Source organism: Rutilus rutilus (assembly GCF_951802725.1).
Source record: "Rutilus rutilus genome assembly, chromosome: 13".
In the NCBI taxonomy this organism is placed as follows: domain Eukaryota; kingdom Metazoa; phylum Chordata; class Actinopteri; order Cypriniformes; family Leuciscidae; genus Rutilus; species Rutilus rutilus.
Genome location: NC_140218.1, coordinates 15,079,010 through 15,098,744, shown reverse-complemented (window position 1 = coordinate 15,098,744; position 19,735 = coordinate 15,079,010). Strand labels below are relative to the sequence as shown.

The following is a 19,735-nucleotide window of genomic DNA, read 5'->3' as shown; positions in this document are numbered from 1 at the left end:
GGTAGCCTCCTGCAAGACCATTTTGCAATAAATAAACAAACAAGCAAAATATCTCACGAGGGAGCATATGCCCTGGGACCCCGCTAAAACGGTTCACACTTCAACCGCCACAATGTTCAAACAAAAACACACTTGCTTGTTTGCTGTTTCACAACTCATACAAAAGCAGCACGTAGGCCTATTTATTCTGGCGCCCATAACATCATCCACACTGCTCGTGCGTAGTGTCCTTTTTGCCGCGCTTAATGCGCTGAACTCAGAAAACCTTGGAAATGCACAATACACCTATTTATCAACATACTATTTTGCAATATAGGCTTTTAAAAAGCAACATAAAATATATCGGCTAACTATCCTACTACTGTTTAAAGGAAAAAAAACTGTCTGGCTTGATGAAAGTTCCACGAGCAGCCACCATCACAAAAACGCAGTCTATTATTTATAAAGTTAATAGCTGCAGTTTGGTGTTTGGCTTCGGTCAGGTACCATTTGGATGTAACTGTGGTCCCGCTCTTCATTTTAAATAAGATTTCATTACGAGTTTGTAATCATTTTAGTCAGTCAGTTGAATGACAGTTTGTCAAACACTTTCTCTATGGCGTTGCGCTGGGATGCCCCGCCCACAGTGAAATCTCATAGGTTCAAAATGTTCCACATAACTTTATATTAACCACTAAACAAAAATCTTCTGATTTGCGTTTTTGTTTCAGTTTGCATTGTATTTTCTCTTTCAGTGTGGATAGACAAATTAACTGTCACTGGAAACTTAAACTTAGTAATCTTTTTAACCAAGAAAAATAGAAAATGACTCAGTTTAAAAGGCAGAAAAAGACGAACAGTAATGTCACAGACAACAAAACCATAAAAAATCGAATTATAATAATAATAAAAAAAATAGCAAAAGGACCTTAAACATTTCAAATCCTTTTTTCTTTTTTTCTTTTTTTTTTTTCCTGTAAATGTGATCAGACAAGGACTGTCTTGTTATTCAGCAAATACATGTCAACACTTTGGCATTTCCTTACCATTACATTGTATTGCAAAGTCATTGGTTCTTACACTATCTGCATTCCTTTGGCTCTTCCGGCTTTTGGAAGCAAGACACAATGGCAAAGGCGAGACAGGAAGTGATGGATGACTGACAAATCTCCCTTAATGCGTCCTGGTTATTGCTCAGATCCTGTAATGCTGACATGTGTGATGCATGCATTAAAATATGTATATTTTATAACTTAAATTGATAGAAAAAAAGATTCAAAAAGCATGGACAAGAATTTCCTTGTATTCCTTCAGAATGAAACTCAGTTCACTTCACATTTATTTTTAGGTCTATAGCGCCTTTCGCTGTACGTATAATTTCAAAGCAGCTTTACAGAAATTGCATGTTTCTACTTTACAATTTAGAGTAATCTATTATCAGAGGTGACTGTGTCAAAGGATTGTCCATATGACATAAAGGTATAGTTCTTTTAAGACAATACAGTACTACCAAATGTCCAGAGTTTTGTAACCTAAAGAGCTTGATGGATTGTAGGGCGGTAGAAGATTGGTTAAATACACAGGAGCTGAACCATTTAGGGCCTTATAGGTTAGTAGCGATACTTTGTTATCAATACAGAACTTAATAGGTCACCAGTGTAGAGATGATAAAATTGGGGTTATATGATCATATTTTCTTGGTTAGAGCAGCAGCATTTTGGACTAACTGTGTATTGAGGATGCAGGACAACCACCAATCTAGAGGTCATGAATGCATGAACTAGCTTTTCTGCATCAGAAACAGATATCATGTTCCATAGCTTAGCAATGTTTAGGAGGTGGAAGAAGGCTGTTTTTGTAACACCTATAACTGTAGAGGATGATGTAACAGTACATCCTTTTAAATACAAATTGTATTCAAAGAGATTACGTGTACAGGTTTTTGGTCCAATAAGTATATTCCGAATTTAATAGAAGAAAATGGCTGGTCATCCAATATTTTACATCACATTCTGTCAACTTGGATAATTTGGAGATCTCATCTGGTCATGATGAAATATATAACTGAGTTTCATCAGCATATCAGTGGAAAGTAATTCCATGTTTTCAATAATATTACCAGCATGTGTGATTATGTTGTAAGTGATTATGTTGAAAATAGCAGAGGGCCTAAAACAGACCCCTGTGGCACTCCATAATTTACTGATGTTAACTTGGATAATTCCCTGTTTAAATAAACAAAATGGTAACGGAGACAATCTAAACCACCTTAATGCCTGTCCCTAAATACCAGTCTAATTTTGCAATTGATCTAAGAGTATGTCGCAAGATCAAGCAAAAATTGAGCGTCAGCGTCAGTTCTGGCAGGCCAGGTAGTCAAGATGCTGCTAATGCTATAGCTTCAACACTGTCCCGCCATGCTGATCTGCTTCAGCTGAGCTGCATTAGCTGGGTAACTCCCCTTGCTGCTCAATGGCCAAGCTCAAACAAGGCGCCCTATTTAAAGCACATTCAGTTTGCTCATACATGCTTGCTGCTCGCTACTGCTGCCCGCCACCTCCCCAGCTCCTCCTTATGCATAACGTGGCATTTTGCTTTATGTCATGTTGCCTGCTCTGTTCACAGGGGGGATATTTTAGCTCTCACAGTCCTAAACTGTGTGAACGTTCCCTAATGCTGCTGCTGCTGTCCTCTGACTCTCTGCTATTTCATGGTGCTCATGAAAGGTCAGAGGACTCCCTGAACAGAGCCATACCGCCAAATTCAATTCAGGAACATCAACCTGTTTGCAATCTATTCAATAAAAATTCTTAATTATTTTTATTGTCTGTGTGTTCTTGACTTAATGGACCTGACAGAACTAGTATTGAGATACAGCCTTGGTCAGAAGCTAGAATTAAGTAATAAAGATAAATGACAGAAGTCATTTGTAAATTTAATGAGCACACTTTCTGTGCTATGATAGGGCCTGAATCCTGACGGAACATTTTCATAGATATCTTTTTTTTTTTTTTTTTGCAAGAAAGAGCACAATTGAGCAGACAACTTTTTCAAAATCAGTGTTTAATATAGATGTATGTGTCATTCAAATACAGATGTTTTGACAAAATCCAACAAAATCATAAGTGAAAAGCAAACAGGCCTATCAGTAGCTGGGGACATCACAACATTTTAGCAACATTTTAGGCTTTGTGTGGCAATGTTTTCCACTGCTAAAGCATACAGGAAGAGAATGCAGACAAAGAGGCATTTGGTCACTGTACCCACCTGTTTCCTCTCATTCAGGGGATACAGGAAAATGTCATTGTTCTCTAGGCAAGGCATGAAGTGATGTTGAAAAGATGGTTGCAATTTTATTAGCGGTTCTCAAAGCAGCTAAAATACAGACATAAATTAAATTTGTATGATTAACGGACACTGGCTTAATGACTCCCTTTGCTTTTAAATTAAATTATAAAATTAAATGTGCACATTGTGCAACAAGGCACGATGAACATAAACCTGGGCTGCATTTCTCAAAAGCACCGTGAGCTAAGTTGATCGTAGAGACCATTGATGGTGATGATTCTATGATCTACTTAGGCTTACAATAATTTTGGGAAATGCAGCCCTGGTCTTTCCCCAGATGCAATTCTTCAACAGGATGTCAGGAACTTTCCTCAGGCCATCCCGTCCTCTTTCATTCTGAATGACTGTGTGGAACATTGGAGACGTTCATGTGTTTATAGAAAGCCCTGTATGGTTTCACAGCATGTCGGTGATGTTATCATCGTTACTCACATTCTCTAACCAAAAACAGTTTTGTGTGAACGTTAACGTGATAAACGACTGAAAGTGAGAAAGCTGAACTGAAAGACGGGCTGGTTTGACAGTCGGCATCTAGGGTGTGAATAAACTGAAGATGACTGCAAACAATAAGGTGTTGGAATGCCTCATATTTAGGGTAGAGTGGGGGAAAACGCCCCCCTGGGGTAAAACGCCCCCCACCTGTTTTTCCCAAAATGATCACTAAAAGTAGTCGAGATACATTTTTACTGTTGCTATGCACTACGTTGATAACGGGGATATACAAATCTCTATGGAGAAGCTGACACCAGCGACATATTTTAAGAGAAGAGGATTACAGGGTAAATGCTATAATTTTCAGATATTAGTAAACAAGTGTTTAATACAATATTGTTCTGCAGGATATCGCAGTGATGTATGATAGATGAATAGTGAAGTCTGTAGTTTGAGATCATATGGTATTTATAAGGAATATAATTATATTTAAAAAATTAAACATTTTTTTAAAAAGTCATAGCTTGTGGGGTAAAACGCCCCCTACGCTGAGGGGTAAAACGCCCCCCCTGGGGGCATAGTTTCTCTCTATCATAATTACTATAATAAAATATTTTTGTCTATCAAATCCTTTGTTTTACACTTAATGCAGTATAACTAGGTGGTAAAATCTAAATATTTGAACAAAACATGAAAAAATTACCTCAAGTGAGCATTAACTAGCTAGCTTGCTAGCAAAGTTAGCTCACTGATGGAAGGTAGTTAAATTTGGCTATTTTGGACATTGCTGAAATAAATATTAATATATATACATGTTGATACATTACTTGCCTTTTACTTTTAGAGATTAAAAACTACTGTCTGTTAATTTTGCTGTTGATCTATGAAGCAAACTGGTTGGTAAGAAAGGGGGCATTTTACCCCACCTTGGGGGGCGTTTTACCCCACCGCTGGGGCAAAACGCCCCCTTTGTACAAAAATATTTTCAGTGAAAATACTAATTAATTATGAAGGCTGAGCAATTTTAATATTTGGTGAATAACTCCTGCCATAGTCACTCAAAACCGGGATGGCAATTCTAGTCACATTTATGTTTTGTTTCACTGTAACATCACACTTTCCTTAAGGGGGGCGTTTTCCCCCACTCTACCCTATGATTATTTAAAGGCTGGGCTATATGATTGGGACAGTTTTTGCATTTGAGATGACAGGAAAAAGTAAATTCACCCCTATAGGCTAGGCCTACTGCATATAAAATAGGCCTGCAGTTGATCTGCAAATACATTTTCCCTATCTACTGTGGATTATTTTTGGTTCAGTAGCAAAGAACAATGGCAAACAGTGAACAAGACAGACAATTTCACCCCCTCATGCAGCATAAGGTTCATGTCTGAGAAAGAGAGAAAAAACGGCAGGTTTTCCCTGGATGGAAGCCCGCTAACTAAACATTTTGCCTGGATCTTGCTCAGATTTGCTCCATTCATGGGACAGTGTCGCCCTCTAGTGGAACGGAAAGCTTTGTGATTGAAATTGAATTCCCCAACAATATCTGAAGAAACTCGTTCCCTCAAATCATTGTCACTCAAAATGTGTAAGTAGGACTTGAATCAGATTTGCGCTCAAAATATGTTGAATATTGTTTTCACTAATATTTTTTATTTAATTGCCTCAAAATTGTAAAAAATCATTATATAGCCTACCGTACTGTGGTGTATGTGAAACACAAACTGGGGCACATTGTCGGTGGTTATCAGTTCGTATTGATACTGCATTCTTGTAGAAAGGTCGCCTTTTTCCACCTTTGTTGCCATCCATTGGCATGGCTTGCTTAGTTGGGGACATTACATTTAACATTTTATTTAATATTCAACAATAATGTTGATCTGCCAATTGACACTATTATACAAGAACTGAACTGAGCTGGACGTGACATCACGGTTTTCTCCATAGCGGTTTATATAGGCTATATAAATGAACTAAATAACTTTTTTTAAACAAAAACGAAACATCACTGAACTTATTTAAGCTGGACTGTGAGGCTATCTACTTCTGGAAACAAACTTTTTTTGCATTATTTTCCTGTTATCTCTGTAAAGCTGCTTTGAAACAATCTGTATTGTAAAAAGCGCTAAATAAATGTGACTTGACTTGACTAGAGAACGCAAGATTAGGCTGATACCCCCATAATTACTTATAATTTAGATTTCACAGGACTCAATAAGCTCTCACATTGAAGATGGACCACAGTTGTTTTCTTCATTTAAGATTTTATTTCACTCACATTTTCATATAAAACTTTGTATGTTTTGTCTCCTCTGTAGGCAACAGTTAGCGTAAGTCACTCTTACAGTGTAGAATTCAAATCCATTCAGCCTTATTAATAAAGCACCTCTAACACACACACACATACACACAATCATAATGTAAGTTAGTTTTCAGTTACTGTAGTGGTCTCTAATCTGAGTACTTAAAAAAGGAGGAAAACAAAAAATATATCTGACAAAAAAAAAAAAAAGATGCTTAGCATTTTAGTTACAGGTACATTAGCATGTGCAACGTTCAAACCTCCTTTTTAAAGCCATTAGGTTTTAGACCACTGGACTGGCGGATGTTCATATGTCAAAAACATGAACAAAAAAGAAGACTGACTTCCATCTTCCATGTTTTGGTCAATAGCAGGCCCTTAGGCCACCATTTTTAAGGATACGTCAGTTTCTAGTTCAGACACTACAGACAAAACTCATTTGAGTGCAGGAATGTGTGTTGGCAAACACAGAGAGCCAGTACATTAAGATAATTCAGCAAACTGAGACGAAAAGACATGCTAACATACAACGAGGCAAAAACAAAGTAAGAAAAACACATTTTATAAACACAGCAACAGTATAAAACAAAACAAAAAAATCCTTCTTGTTTGATTGGTCATTTGCAAAACTCATAATTATTGCAGGTTTAGGTTTGAATCAAACTTAATGCTTGGAGTTTTACAATGCTAAGTCATATGAGGGAGCAACCATGCTAACAACTTCATTATTAGCCTCACATGCTCCATTTTTTTTGCTAATGTAATCTCACAATGAAGCATCTCCTTTACCTTACATGTAAGGGTGAGTAAATCAGAAGCAGAGAGATAACAGCAACATTTGCATTTACAACCAACAATGTGTGGATTTTTAACATTTCTTTTTTTCTCTCTCTACATATAGGCTAGTGTTAATATGAATGTGAGGCAACTAAAATAAGAGCACCTTTTGAAATATGAAGAACCCATTCTGCACTCACAAACATTGGTTCATCGCACAAATCAGCAAGAATCTTTCTGGCACACATACAAACACATACACGCGGCAAAATGACCATTTTCTTGGGTTTCTTTAAATAATTTAGCAACATCACAGAACTCATTATACTATTTGAAGACACCATTTTTTCTTTTCATATAACCATTCAAATTATTACTTTGTCTTTAACTATCATTAAACAGGAGTGAACTAAAACAACTATAACAGAAAGCATCTAGGAAAAATCTTCATCAACATTATTCATATTCTAAAACAAGAGGTATGTGGGAGGGATGGAGACTAAAAATGCAAAAGGGAAGAACAGCAAGGGTAAAAAGGACGAGGAGGATGGTCTTCACAGGGTTAAAATGAGGGTTTGGACATTTAAAATGATGTGCACTGTTGACAGAAAAGTATAATCAGTCTAACTTGTAATGTTGCTTAAATACCAGGACTATATAAAACTGTGGCCTAGTGTGACAAACTAAGTCACATGTGTAAGTCAACATTACAGTATTGACCTCAAAGTCTTCCTTGACTTGTCATACAATACATAAAGATTTACATGATGTATAAGATGATCTTAGATTTTAAGTACTTGGTTTACAGGTTGAACACAACATGTCATGAGTCATATTTCAGCACAAAAGAAAATAAGCAATTACATTTTAAAAATAGAAAGTAAAGCCAATTTTAAGACCATTAAGACTTTTTGGCGTTGTGTCATTGTCAATTAATCACATTTGTACCCAAACTTCTCATTACTGTAAAGTAAAGTAATGAGATTAGTATATTAAAGTATGAGATTGACCATTAAGAGTAATAAAATGTACAAAATAAAAATAAAACGTGGATGCACTACAGAAATGGAATTTGGAGGTAAAATGTGCTGAAGTGTTGTGGAAAAGTCACAAAAAATCTTTATGGTTCTAAAAAAAGGCTTTATTTTAGTTATGTAAAATGTCTTGTTTTTATTTATTATTTAGATTTTCGAGTAAAATGTGACCTGGACATGTTTTTATGATATTCTCCCATACATAGAACTCAATATTTTTACTTTCTACCTGAAGTAAAATTACAGCTAGAATCTCTTCTGTAATCTTTAAAGGCTTGATGTGCAATAAATGTGTACGATCTCATTCACTCCTGAAAAAAAAAAAAAAAAAAAAATGATTGTAAGTGACAGTACTCAAACATTAACCACATTATCCTCGCCCTCACAATACAAAGCGGTGGTAAATAAATAAATGTCCACGAACTGGGACGATAGGCTACAGCTTCAAACGGTGTAAGGTCAAGACTACGATAAATCAGTAAAGAACTGCTGTGCAAATGGCTTGCACATTCATTTATCCTCCTGATCCCCGTCAGCAAGTTCAAACGAATCAAGTTTTCAACGTGCATACAGAGAACAAGCAGCTTTTTCACTCATCTTCATGCTAGCTCTTAGCAAAACACTTGTACAGTACATGAAAACCAAGTATTTCCAGGATTGTTGGGTCTATTCACAGGAAGGATGCTACAAACAGCAGCCTCATCAAAAATTAGCAACCCCTTCTCTTAGCATTAGCACTGCGTTAGCATTATCCATATGCATATTACTAATGTTGCATTCACGCCCTGGCAGAATTACCATAATTACAGAATTCTGAGGATTAAAACCCATTGTTTTAATCAGGAACTTTGGAAACTTGTGTAATTCTGAGGTTGGAACCTCTGAATTTGATTAAACTCCATTCCATTACAAGTTAATGAAGAGAGAGTATTTTTCTGTCATAAGCAACAAAGCTGCGCATGGATGCATTTCGGCGTTATGAGCATTGCTATAGAACTGAGTCAGAGTATATGAACGGCTCAGAGTTGTCATCTCATAACTGCGGTAATTCTGACGAAACGTGAACTTAGCGTTAGCATATACCCTCTGGTCAGTGCCAATAAGTTGTCGGGGTGCGCTATTGGAAACTATACAAACTAGAAGGCCATAAGAAGCCGCTGGATAATCCTGAAAATGCTTGCTCCTCGACATAAAGGCCACATTTCCCCACCAGTATCAAGTTTTGAACCGATACCATATTGGAAAAAACAACACTTGTCAGATCAGGATCTCTGCTCTTCTGGAGTTTCTTTTTTTCATTTTTTCTTAAATAAATTATTCAATTTTTTTCTTTTTAATTACTCATTTTTTACCACAGACAACCTACTTCAAACACAGTACATGCTTATCTCCAGCTAAAATGGATACAAACCCATGAAGGTAACTTGTTTCATTAACATTGAATAACATTATGCAGAATTGTAACATATCGCACTGTGTGGAGTAGGCTCTCTTTGAATTTAATTACTAACTTGTGCAAAACATCTGCAGAGGTGATGGGCTCTACACTTCTGGAGGAAGTTGTACTGCCTTTTCATCCAGTGCCAGGCACGTCTCGAGGCATTCCCCGTCATTTGAGGCCTGTTCTGGACAAAGATGTTCTTCGCCACCATCCTCGAAAGGTGGAGGTACTTCGACAGACAAGCTCTTGGCCGAATCCTGCCCGCAGGTTTCTTGTTTTTGCCGAACGCTCTTCGTCTCTGGATCATCACCTCCACTCACCGCCTCCTCTACTTTAGCTGGGAGCGTCTCAAAGGCTGCCGTCTCTACGTGGCCTACCTGATAGTAGAGGACAGAAGAAGGGTCTTTGAGCAGCCTCTGCTGGGTCTGTTCATCTGGATGGTTCTCTGTAATACACAGCAGGGTGGCACCTTCAGGAAAAGGCCCCTCTAGAAGGACTCCCTCAACACCTTCCATGCCCTCCATCCCAGCCTGGCTGGACAGGGCACCCTGCAGGAGGCAAAGGGTTGGGTCGGCGTTCTGCTCTTCCTCGACCTGCTGCTCATCTTGTTCCAGTCTCCTTTCTCGTTCCTCTGCACTTTGTAGGTGAAGCACGGCCGTTTCGTTCTCACGCTCCAGGCTGTCGCACTGCTCCTCTTGCAGCTCCTGAACACTTTGGCTTTCCACATCCGAGTCCAAGGGAGAAAGAGACAGAGAGGGCGAGGAGACTAACTCTGTCTCTTCCCCACAGTCCTCTCCAGACCTAACACCTAACAGGATTCTCTTTTCCAGGTCAAGTTTCATGACAGTGTGGAGATAATGAGTACGCACACGAAGAGGGTTGAACTCAATGCGGCCGGCGGTGTTACCACAACCATCACGGGTGCAGCCACATGGGAAGGACATCCGATCCACCTTTGGAACAAGGTACAGGAGAAAGAGCAAATGTTAGCCTTTTACTTGAATAGGCTAATAGTCCAAATCACGGGTTTCCAATCCTGCCTCTAGAGGGGCACCTTCCAGCAGAGTTTAGCTCCAGCCCCAATTAAACACACCTGAACCAGTTACTCAAGGTCTTAAAGCTCACTAGAAACTTTCAGGCAGGTGTGCTGGAGCTAAATTCTGCAGTAGGGTGGCCCTCCATGAGCAGGAAGGGACACCGTGGGCTAAGTGGACACTACTAAATAGTAAAAAGTACTTTCAAGACTACCAAGTGCCCTACCTGGCACTTAATTCCAGCCTGGCTGCAGCCGCAGTGCCGAGGGTCACAGTAGAAGCGGCAGTCACAACCACACTCCTCCCGGGACAAACGTATGGCACGCAGATCAGCCTTTTCTCTGGCATCTATACGGGCAATACCTGAGGCCCTCAATAGTGCCCGGCGCCGCTTGGTAGGAAGAGGCTGCAGGAAGAAGCAATCGTCCACCTCCACGCTCTCAACGTCCAGATCCTCATCGGATATGTCGTCCAGGGTAAGCAACTCCGCTTCAGGACAATCTACAGTTCCATTCCGTGTCAGCTGGGAAAAGTCAGGTGAAAGAGTTCTTAAAATCAAAACAAAATAGCAGCCCTACTGCAAAAGCAGAATTGTGTATGAGCAACAGGAGCTACAACCACACACAACTAACCTTTAACTTGCGAGCATTGAGCTTTTCTTGGCGTAAGTGTTGACGCAGCACATGCTTGTGGCTGCTCTCTTGTTCTCGTGCAAACTCTCCAAGGGTGTAATGTCGTATAGCGCAGTGATGGCGCGCCATGCCCAGGGAGCTACCACCCTGACTGGGCACACTGGTGAAGCCCTGCCTTCTGGAGAAGTAGTAGACCGTCACCGCATCAAAGCGTACCTGCTTACGACCTAAAGACACTTTGTGTCTTCTGAGAATGGAGGGGGCTACAGAAACAAAATAAAGAGAAAGTGTAAACAATAATCTTACGGTCTATATATAGCTTTGGTACTCAACCTACGCCTCCTTAAATGACAATATTGTGTTTAATGCCAAAATGGTGTTCAACAAGTTTTCATCTCAAGGCTTGCTGCTTTAGGAACAATGTTATTTACCCAAGTAGGACATATTCCTGAAACGGAATATAGAGGATATATCGGGGTCCAAAGGTGGCCTTAAAAGGGTCATGAATTAAGAAATAAAATGTTCCTTGATCTTTTGACATTTAAGAGGTCATTATCCTGTAAGTTTCAGAACTCAAAACTTCCTTGTTAGTCCAAAAACAGTTTTTATTGAAACCAAGCTGCCAAAATGACAGATTTTGTCGCATTATTACATCATAGTTCAACAAAAGACCACCTCTGCAGAAGAAGATCAACACCTACTTATACATTATTGCCACCAATGTAGTAAGCCTAGTTAATATGAGAGACGCAAACAGCAACAAAACGTTACAAGACGTTTTGCATTGCTCAGTTACATTAAGAAAGTATTTTTTTTAACGAAGTTCCAGATTGTGTCAGTAAGACAATGTCTTAAAACTTCTAATTTGTTTTTAAACAAGACTGTTCGGCGCAGACTTTTCAGAGAGACTAAAAATAAAAGATAATGCAGTACCAACTATATTGGATTGGATAGGACGGCAATGTCGCAACACACAAGTGTTTGTAACAATGTTTTTACCATGATATGATATGTACAGAGTATTTATACTGTGGCGCTGCAGTCAAACTGAATAGTTGTGATTTGCTGTCCTTTCCTTTGCTTTGGCATGTATGGGGCTCATGTGTTGGATTATCGGATAAGGAAGAAAGCACGTAGAGAACGCTGCTTTTGTTATTATTTTGATCCTTCGCTGTAATCCTGAATAAAAGCTTCAGTGTGCAGCATCTTCTGTTTTCTCATCAGTAAGACATTACAACACATTTCATATTATTGAATCATGACATTGCATATGACATTTTATTCGTTTTTCCCTTTATCAAAACGGATGGACGATGAATAGACTATAAACGATGGTACATTCATTCATAATTCCATTTACACGAAACACTGTAAACTATCATTTGTCAATTATAACTGTTGTACCTCCATGTACTTGAACTTTATTTGCCACAACTTATAAAGCACATGTAATACGCATAAATGTTTCACATTGTTGGTAACTATGTAACAAGATATTTTACAACATTGGAAAACATTTCCCCAAATGTAATGGCGGGGACATTGAGAATTATTTAAATATGCAAAACAGTTACCCAATCATAGCAGTGGGCGTTTACTTCCAAGTCTCGAATGTGGCACGCCTTTCTTAACTGAGTGTTTCAAAGAGAGGGCCAAAAACAGGATAGAAAATAGCATATTACTACTAAATTTAGATTTTTCTTCGTTTTTAAATGTAAAAATCATTTAAAATATATATTTTTTAAAAACCCAGTTCTTGACCCTTTAAAAAGTAGATTTCTGTAAAGAGTACCTATGTGTTAAAGTAAATGCAAAAGCTTTTTCATTGAAATGGTTCTGATTTGCGAACACTGCAATAGTGCAAATGGTGCCTGAAAGTAGCTCAGGGGCGAAGAACAAAACAAAACACATGGAAATTGTTTGAGCACTCTCATAACTAATAGCCAGGATGTTGCTATAATAATGAAGTCATAAGACTAACTTGAGTGTTCTTACGTGTTAGAGAGCTGGAGGGAGCATTGAGACTGTCGCAGCTATCAGCGCTGTCACTGCTGGAGATGTCATCATCTGAATCTTTGGGTGTGGAACACGGCGAGCCGCTGTCCACCTCCTCAAATCTGCGCTTCAGGCCGCGAGATGACACTGTCTCCATGGAAACACTGCGTCTGGAGGCATTGCAGAAAGGTACAAGCTTTGTCAGACAGACTGACAGACTATTGCTAGCTAAATTCAAACATGAACAACCATGACAAAAGAGTAGGATATGTATAAAAGCAAGAGCAGCATTTCTAACCTTTGAATGCACTTTTTCTCATATAAATTCTAAAATACTGGATGGATTATATATATTTTACTCTTTCTAATTTCTGTTTGAAAATCTACACAGTCCTGTCAAGGAACAATTTTCTGTGAATCAATTTGGTGAATATCTTAAAAGCTAATATTGTAATATAAAAAAATATAAATAATATATATATATATATATATATATATATATATATATATATATATATATAAACAGGTTTTTTTTTTCATAATTCCATAATAACTTTTAATAACTATTACATTTTTAAAGCAAAACTGTAATTCTTCAAAAAGTTTATTAAATAAAATAAAAAATAAAATGATTAAAAGGTCACAAAAACTGTGAAACTTGGCCAGTAACAGATTAATCAACAGCTGCAATGCTGAATAAAAATACCTCATTCTGGAGGTCATGGCGACCAAATATAACACATAAAATTGCAACGAAAGATTTAAACAGTGGGTTTGGAGAGGCACTGCATCTTACTGTTAGGTCATCTCCAATTGAAAACAACAGATTATCAGGTAATTTTAGACACATTTGGACTAGAAAAGCAGGATTTCTATAGATACCTGCAAGTTAGAGATTATTTTTAACAAAAAAGTTAAAAGTATAGTGACGGAAGATTATAATTTTATATTTTCAAAAAACTGATTTCAAGATTATATGGATGTATACAAGCGTCTATGGATGTATACAAGAACCATTCATCTAAATACATTAAACAAAAATGGGGAAAAGATTCTAACTCTCAAATAACAGAGGAAAACTGGACAGATTTATGTGTGATACAGGCAAATCCTACAAACTCAAGATCTTGGAGGATGGAAGGATTTAGTACGATTCTTAATAACTCCCAAACAAAGTGTAAACTCAATGGCTAATCATTTTCATAGTTTTTGGGACTGCCCAGAATACATTTGGCGTAATTTGCCAAGAAGCAGCGGCTGAAATTGAAAAGATAATAGAAGAGTTTGACCATTCATTCATTACATTATATCTAGGGAAAATACTAGAAACTGTTTTAGACAAGGATAAATACTTATTTAAGTGTTAGTTCACCCAAAAATGTAAATCATGTCATTAATTACTCACCCTTGTCGTTCCAAACCTGTATGACTTTCGTTCATCTTCGGGACACAAATGAAGATCTTTTTAATGAAATCTGAGAGCTTCCTGTCCCCCCACTGACAGAAACGCAACGACCACTTTCAAGCCGCAGAAAGGCAGTAAAGACATCATTAAAGTAATCTATGTGACTCCAGTGTTTTAACCTCAATTTTATGAGTGTTTTGTTTGCGCAAAATACTAATCTCCAAAGCGCGTTCACACTTCCATCCAAACTCCCTACAAAGATCTTCATTTGTGTTCCGAAGATGAATGAAAGTCTTCCGGGGTTTGGAACGACATGAGGGTAATTATAGACCTTTTTGGGTGAACGAACCCTTTAAAGATACTTTTAGCAAACAGCAGGAAATGAAAACGGTTGCATGAAGACCCTCCAACAAGGGACCAGGGGCTAGGAATTGTAAATTAAATATATTGTATGGAGAGAGACATTTATTTTAAGGCTTAATTTAGAAAAATGTAACAAGTATTGGGAAAAATAGGTTATGTACATACACCATTGAGGAAAGTGTGTATATTTAGATGTTGGAAATGTACTGTGATTTGATATTATGATACCCATGATGACCTGTTGTTCCCCGTTTTCAAGTAAAATACAATGCAACCAAAAAAGGCCACATACAACAATCTAGTAGCTTATGTAATATCACCTCTTTTGCTACCTAATCCTTGGCATTCTATTTCTCCATCCAGTATGAAAGTCCTGCTTAAAAATCATGAAGCCAGCAAACATCACCATGGTAACTGGTTCAAAGCAATAGCCATGGAAAAACTGCATCCAAGTTTTGGGTCTTTTCACTTCCATTAAAACCGATAGAACCTTACAAACAACAAGCCTTTGCAAGACGATAACAAAACCAGTTCAGTCAAACCAGCGAGGTCACACAAGGCTGAGTCGGGACGTTTGATCAGACCACCTCCTTAGCTCGAGGGAGCTGTGTAATACAACTGCTTTGAGCGGCTCCATGCCTGATTTTCTTCATGATTAAACACTATTTTTAAACAGTCAGTGGCTTTTTACTGGGTTAAATGAGAACAGTTTGGCGGTGGCTTTGAAGGAAGGTCGGCTTTTTCCGTGTGAAGGGAGAAAAAAAGATGACTTAAGAATTATGACTGACAATTAAACTCACAGCCTAATGGATTTAATCCCACACAGATTTGTGAAATCCATAAAAACTGGATTAGTTTTATTAATTCTGATTATGAAGGAAATAACATTAGCCTGACTCAGCTTGGGCATATGAATGTCTTATTCATTTTTATAATGTAATTTAATAATCAGGCCGGGCAGCCTTGAATTCACATACAGGATCAAGTGCATGCCAACATCTGCCACCTTATCGCTGGTAAATAAAGCGTTAAGACCTTGAAATATCAAAAACAGCTGCAACAAACAACAGGATTGAATATATGCTGCTTTATGCATCAGTGTTTGACACACAGTGCGCTGCTCATGAATTAACCGTATCCATAGAAACAAGAAATGCTAAACGAGGCCATTTTTTGCTCGTTTAGCATTTCTTGTTTCTTCCCTTTCATGTGGTCCTTTTATAATTAATGCTACCGTGGTGATGCAGTAAAATGCACAGAAAATCTGTGGTGATCTACAAGTAAGCTGCTAGCAAATAATGCAGTACATCTGCCAATTATTGTGTATTCAATGAAGCATGCCAATATTTCTCTTCAGACTCAAAGCCAAACTTAGTCACACATCACTACTATTAGACACCGTCGTGTGCACTCAGTGTCTTAAAAGCATACGTTTTAACATATACATTGGGTAAAGCATTATAACCATATGCAGGCAGGCAGTGACAAAGGAAAGCTTTGCAATGGCACCAAACCTGCATGGAAGAGTCATTCACCATCTGCCTGATTCACAAATTGCTTGAGATGTTTAGGTAGATTATATGCATTTAAACCCTAAATGAGTAAGTGGTAAAGAAACGGCTGAGCAGGATGGTACAATGATGGCTATAATAATCCAATAATCTTCATTTGAAAAACATTGATCTTGCAACCTGAGACTTACTATTGATTCTACATCAGGTATTAAAACTAGTCAGATATGCAACAAACTGGAACAAATGGGCATTAAACCCAAGTAACATCACTGTAAAACACAGTTTTAGATAGGGACGCACGGTATATCGGCCACCATATTGGTATTGGCCGATATATGTTCATTTTTTATGTTATCGTTATCGGCCTGATAATAAAATTTGACCGATATATCAAAGCGATGAATAATGGATTTCCTTCAGCTGAGACACTTCAGATGTGCACTGAGTATTCGCCATGATTTTTTTTTTTTATTGCATGAAATATGATTGAAATCACTTCAAATAAGGAAAATAGAGTTAAGTGCAACATGAACAGCACAAGTCTGTCATATAGCCTAGGCTACATAAGATAATGAGAACATAATAATGTGCTTGGGACATGGCTTTTAATGGTGTTTTTGTAATCAGGCTCACAAATGATATAAAGATTTGGATTTAGTTGTATCGGCCAATATATATCGGTTATTGGCTTTCAAATATAAAGAATTATAGGTTATCGGTATCATTTAAAATATTCATATCGGTGCATAGTTTTAGATGTAAAGGAGTAATTAGTTCTCAATTTGTGAGTTATGATCATTTGGCAAGCGGAAAGAGGCTTTTAAAAGCACTCCACTGTACCATGGAGAAAAATGGGAGCACTAGACATGGGCCTCATCCAGCAACTGTATGTAGCCCATTGCACATTGAATAAGTGACAAACGGACATCATGCACAGGCATGCATAGTTTGCATATCACAGAGATGTCCGCAGGGAGATATGCGGTAATAATTTCTATGCCATACATCCAGGGAAGCTCCTCCATCTCTGGAAAAATAGCAGAAAAGAAGATTCATCTCCAATAGCATTGGAGTATGATGCCAATAACGGAAGGAAAGGCAGGTTTAGGCAAACTAACTAGTTTCTGAATGCAGCACAGGTCGTTTAAAAGAAGGGATGCAACTGCAGAGCTGAAATATGTTTGCAGAGCTCCTAACACACATCCTGTGGCCTATTTGAGGTGGACAGAAAGCATGAATAATCACCTTACTGCACACCAATCTGTTTGACTGGTCTGCACTAAAATAGCCCATCCTAGACATATGACACATAAACGTCACGTCTTACAAACTCTGCAGGTGACATTGCAGTTTCTTAAAATGCAAACATTATTCCCTTTCCGTGAATGCATCCATGCACCACTTCTATGCACACTCAGCAACTGGGTTTTTTAAAGAGGTCAACCAGTACAGAAAGTGGAAGATTAATTATATGACATCACACTTTACACTACATTGTCCATGTTACTACAGTTAATTATTTTAGCAATAATGTGCATTTACAAAACATGTAAATGTCCAGCAATATGAACACTGTATTGTAAAATGTGACTGCATCAGGCTGTGGTAGTATAGTATATAGCTGATATGTTAATTGTACTAGCACATAACCACATAGTTAGCATCCATTCCAATGTAGAACCTATTTATTAGACATGTAGCATGTATTACAATTAATTCTAGCTGCATCATACTAGTTCTGCATCTTACTACAAGTTGACTATAGCTAAAAAGCAATTGTAACTAGTGTCAGATAAGAAATGTCACTAGTAACAATTGGAATAGGTACTAGTAACATGTCAAACAAATAAGTAGCCTAGGCTACTAGTAAATCTGGTACAGATAATAGTAATTTAGAAATAAGTACCGAATGAATAAGTACCAGCAACAAATCTATTAGATCACTAGTCTGGGATAAATAGATAACATCTGAACCACATTTTCCTATGGAACGCAATGGCAAAAATAGTTTCCAGACCTGGATTAATGCTAGTGGCAGATAAAGAGTATGAAACAGTACTAGTAAATACTAGTATCTATTAAGTGCTAGTAAAACATAGACACTAGTTAGTCTATAGGAATAGGCCTAAATATTAAAACAACTTGCCATAGTGTGACCCAATATGATTGGGATGACACATCACATAATTATCTGTCCCATGATTTTTGATTTTTTACTGGAAAAGACAGACAGAGGGTCTTATGACAGAGCAGAAAATGGCATGCTGTGTTGCAACCGGTCCAATGATCAACCCATTTTCCTCGTTTTTCTTCGTAGGCTTGGCTGCAAGGGGAAAGACAGTAAAAGTGAAACACAAAACCTCTCTCATAGACTTACCTTGGGCAGAAATAGAGAGCCTTTAAACCGGCGAAGCTGTCGCTCGTTCCGTGCTTCCTTTATTTGGATGGTTCTCTTTTTGGGGGAGATTTGGAGCCTATTTCAGCTTTAGACTTCCACAAGGTTACAAAATGACAGACAAAAGCGACTTCAGCCCATCGAAATGGCCAGACCAATGAATGAGGAAATATATCAGTTTATTCACGAAAAATTAAGCATCGTAAACAATGGATATTAGTCTTGACATGGTCTATAAATGGGGGTCTGTGTATCAAGAAGACTATGCGAGCATTTAACGTTGCGATCAAGCTCTGTAAAGATTAAAAACGGGGCAGACGAAGACAGACAAGAACCTCATTCACTAAAAATGTTAAATTCCGGCGTAGATGCATCCAATACATGCAAATAAAATCTCTAGGTGATCCTTTAAAATGCCTGCATTCAAAAAGACCAAATAGAGCCGAGCTTCGGGTTTTTTTCCCCTCCGGATAGGTGGTTGTGTTCTGCGCTATGTTTAGACAAATCGCAACGTTATATTTCCACCTCGAAGGAAAGAAAAAACAAAAAATGATGTGTAGTATCTGTCGGCCCGAGGACCCTATGGGCCTCTCTTCTGCCCCGGTTTGTTACAATGTAACAATAGAGTAAGGAATGCCGCACGGGACCCATATATACTTATTGTGACGTCAACGACGTGCCGGCGTAGAGGCTGCCGGGAAACGTAGTTCTATAGAGCCTATTGTTAGCTTTGGAAGGTCCGTTGTCTTCCTCGACAAGAAAACGGATGTTGTTTCTCTGGGCGGTTTTATTTGGACACAAGGCGTGTAAAACAATAAAGGGATATTTTGTCTCAAACAGACGTCTCGTCTGTCACAGTTACGCTAGTCCAGCTGGGCCTATTTGTAGTTCTCGCCTCGTTTTCTTTTCTTTTTTTTGACAGCTCGGTTTCCATGGAAACTAAGTGGGGTCGTTCTCAACTAGTCGAGCACTATTAGCAAGAGACTGATACTGAAAAATGTATGAAAAATATAAAAAATATAGGTGGGTGAATCTCAGTGTGTTTAGAACACGCCAGGTTCATATTTCAGCCACAAACTCC

General features: G+C 38.1%; 1 protein-coding gene across 1 annotated transcript; it reads right to left on the bottom strand.

The window, feature by feature from the left end:
• Positions 1 to 9,182: 9,182 nt before the first annotated feature.
• Positions 9,183 to 19,338, bottom strand: csrnp2 (cysteine-serine-rich nuclear protein 2). The gene is made up of 5 exons (XM_084427983.1): positions 18,637 to 19,338; positions 12,978 to 13,147; positions 10,983 to 11,245; positions 10,577 to 10,873; positions 9,183 to 10,269 (listed from the first exon to the last, which is right to left on the bottom strand). The coding sequence occupies exons 2-5, from the start codon at positions 13,132 to 13,134 to the stop codon at positions 9,418 to 9,420; spliced, it is 1,569 nt and encodes a 522-aa protein (XP_084284109.1). The 5' UTR covers positions 13,135 to 13,147; positions 18,637 to 19,338; the 3' UTR covers positions 9,183 to 9,417.
• Positions 19,339 to 19,735: the final 397 nt, after the last annotated feature.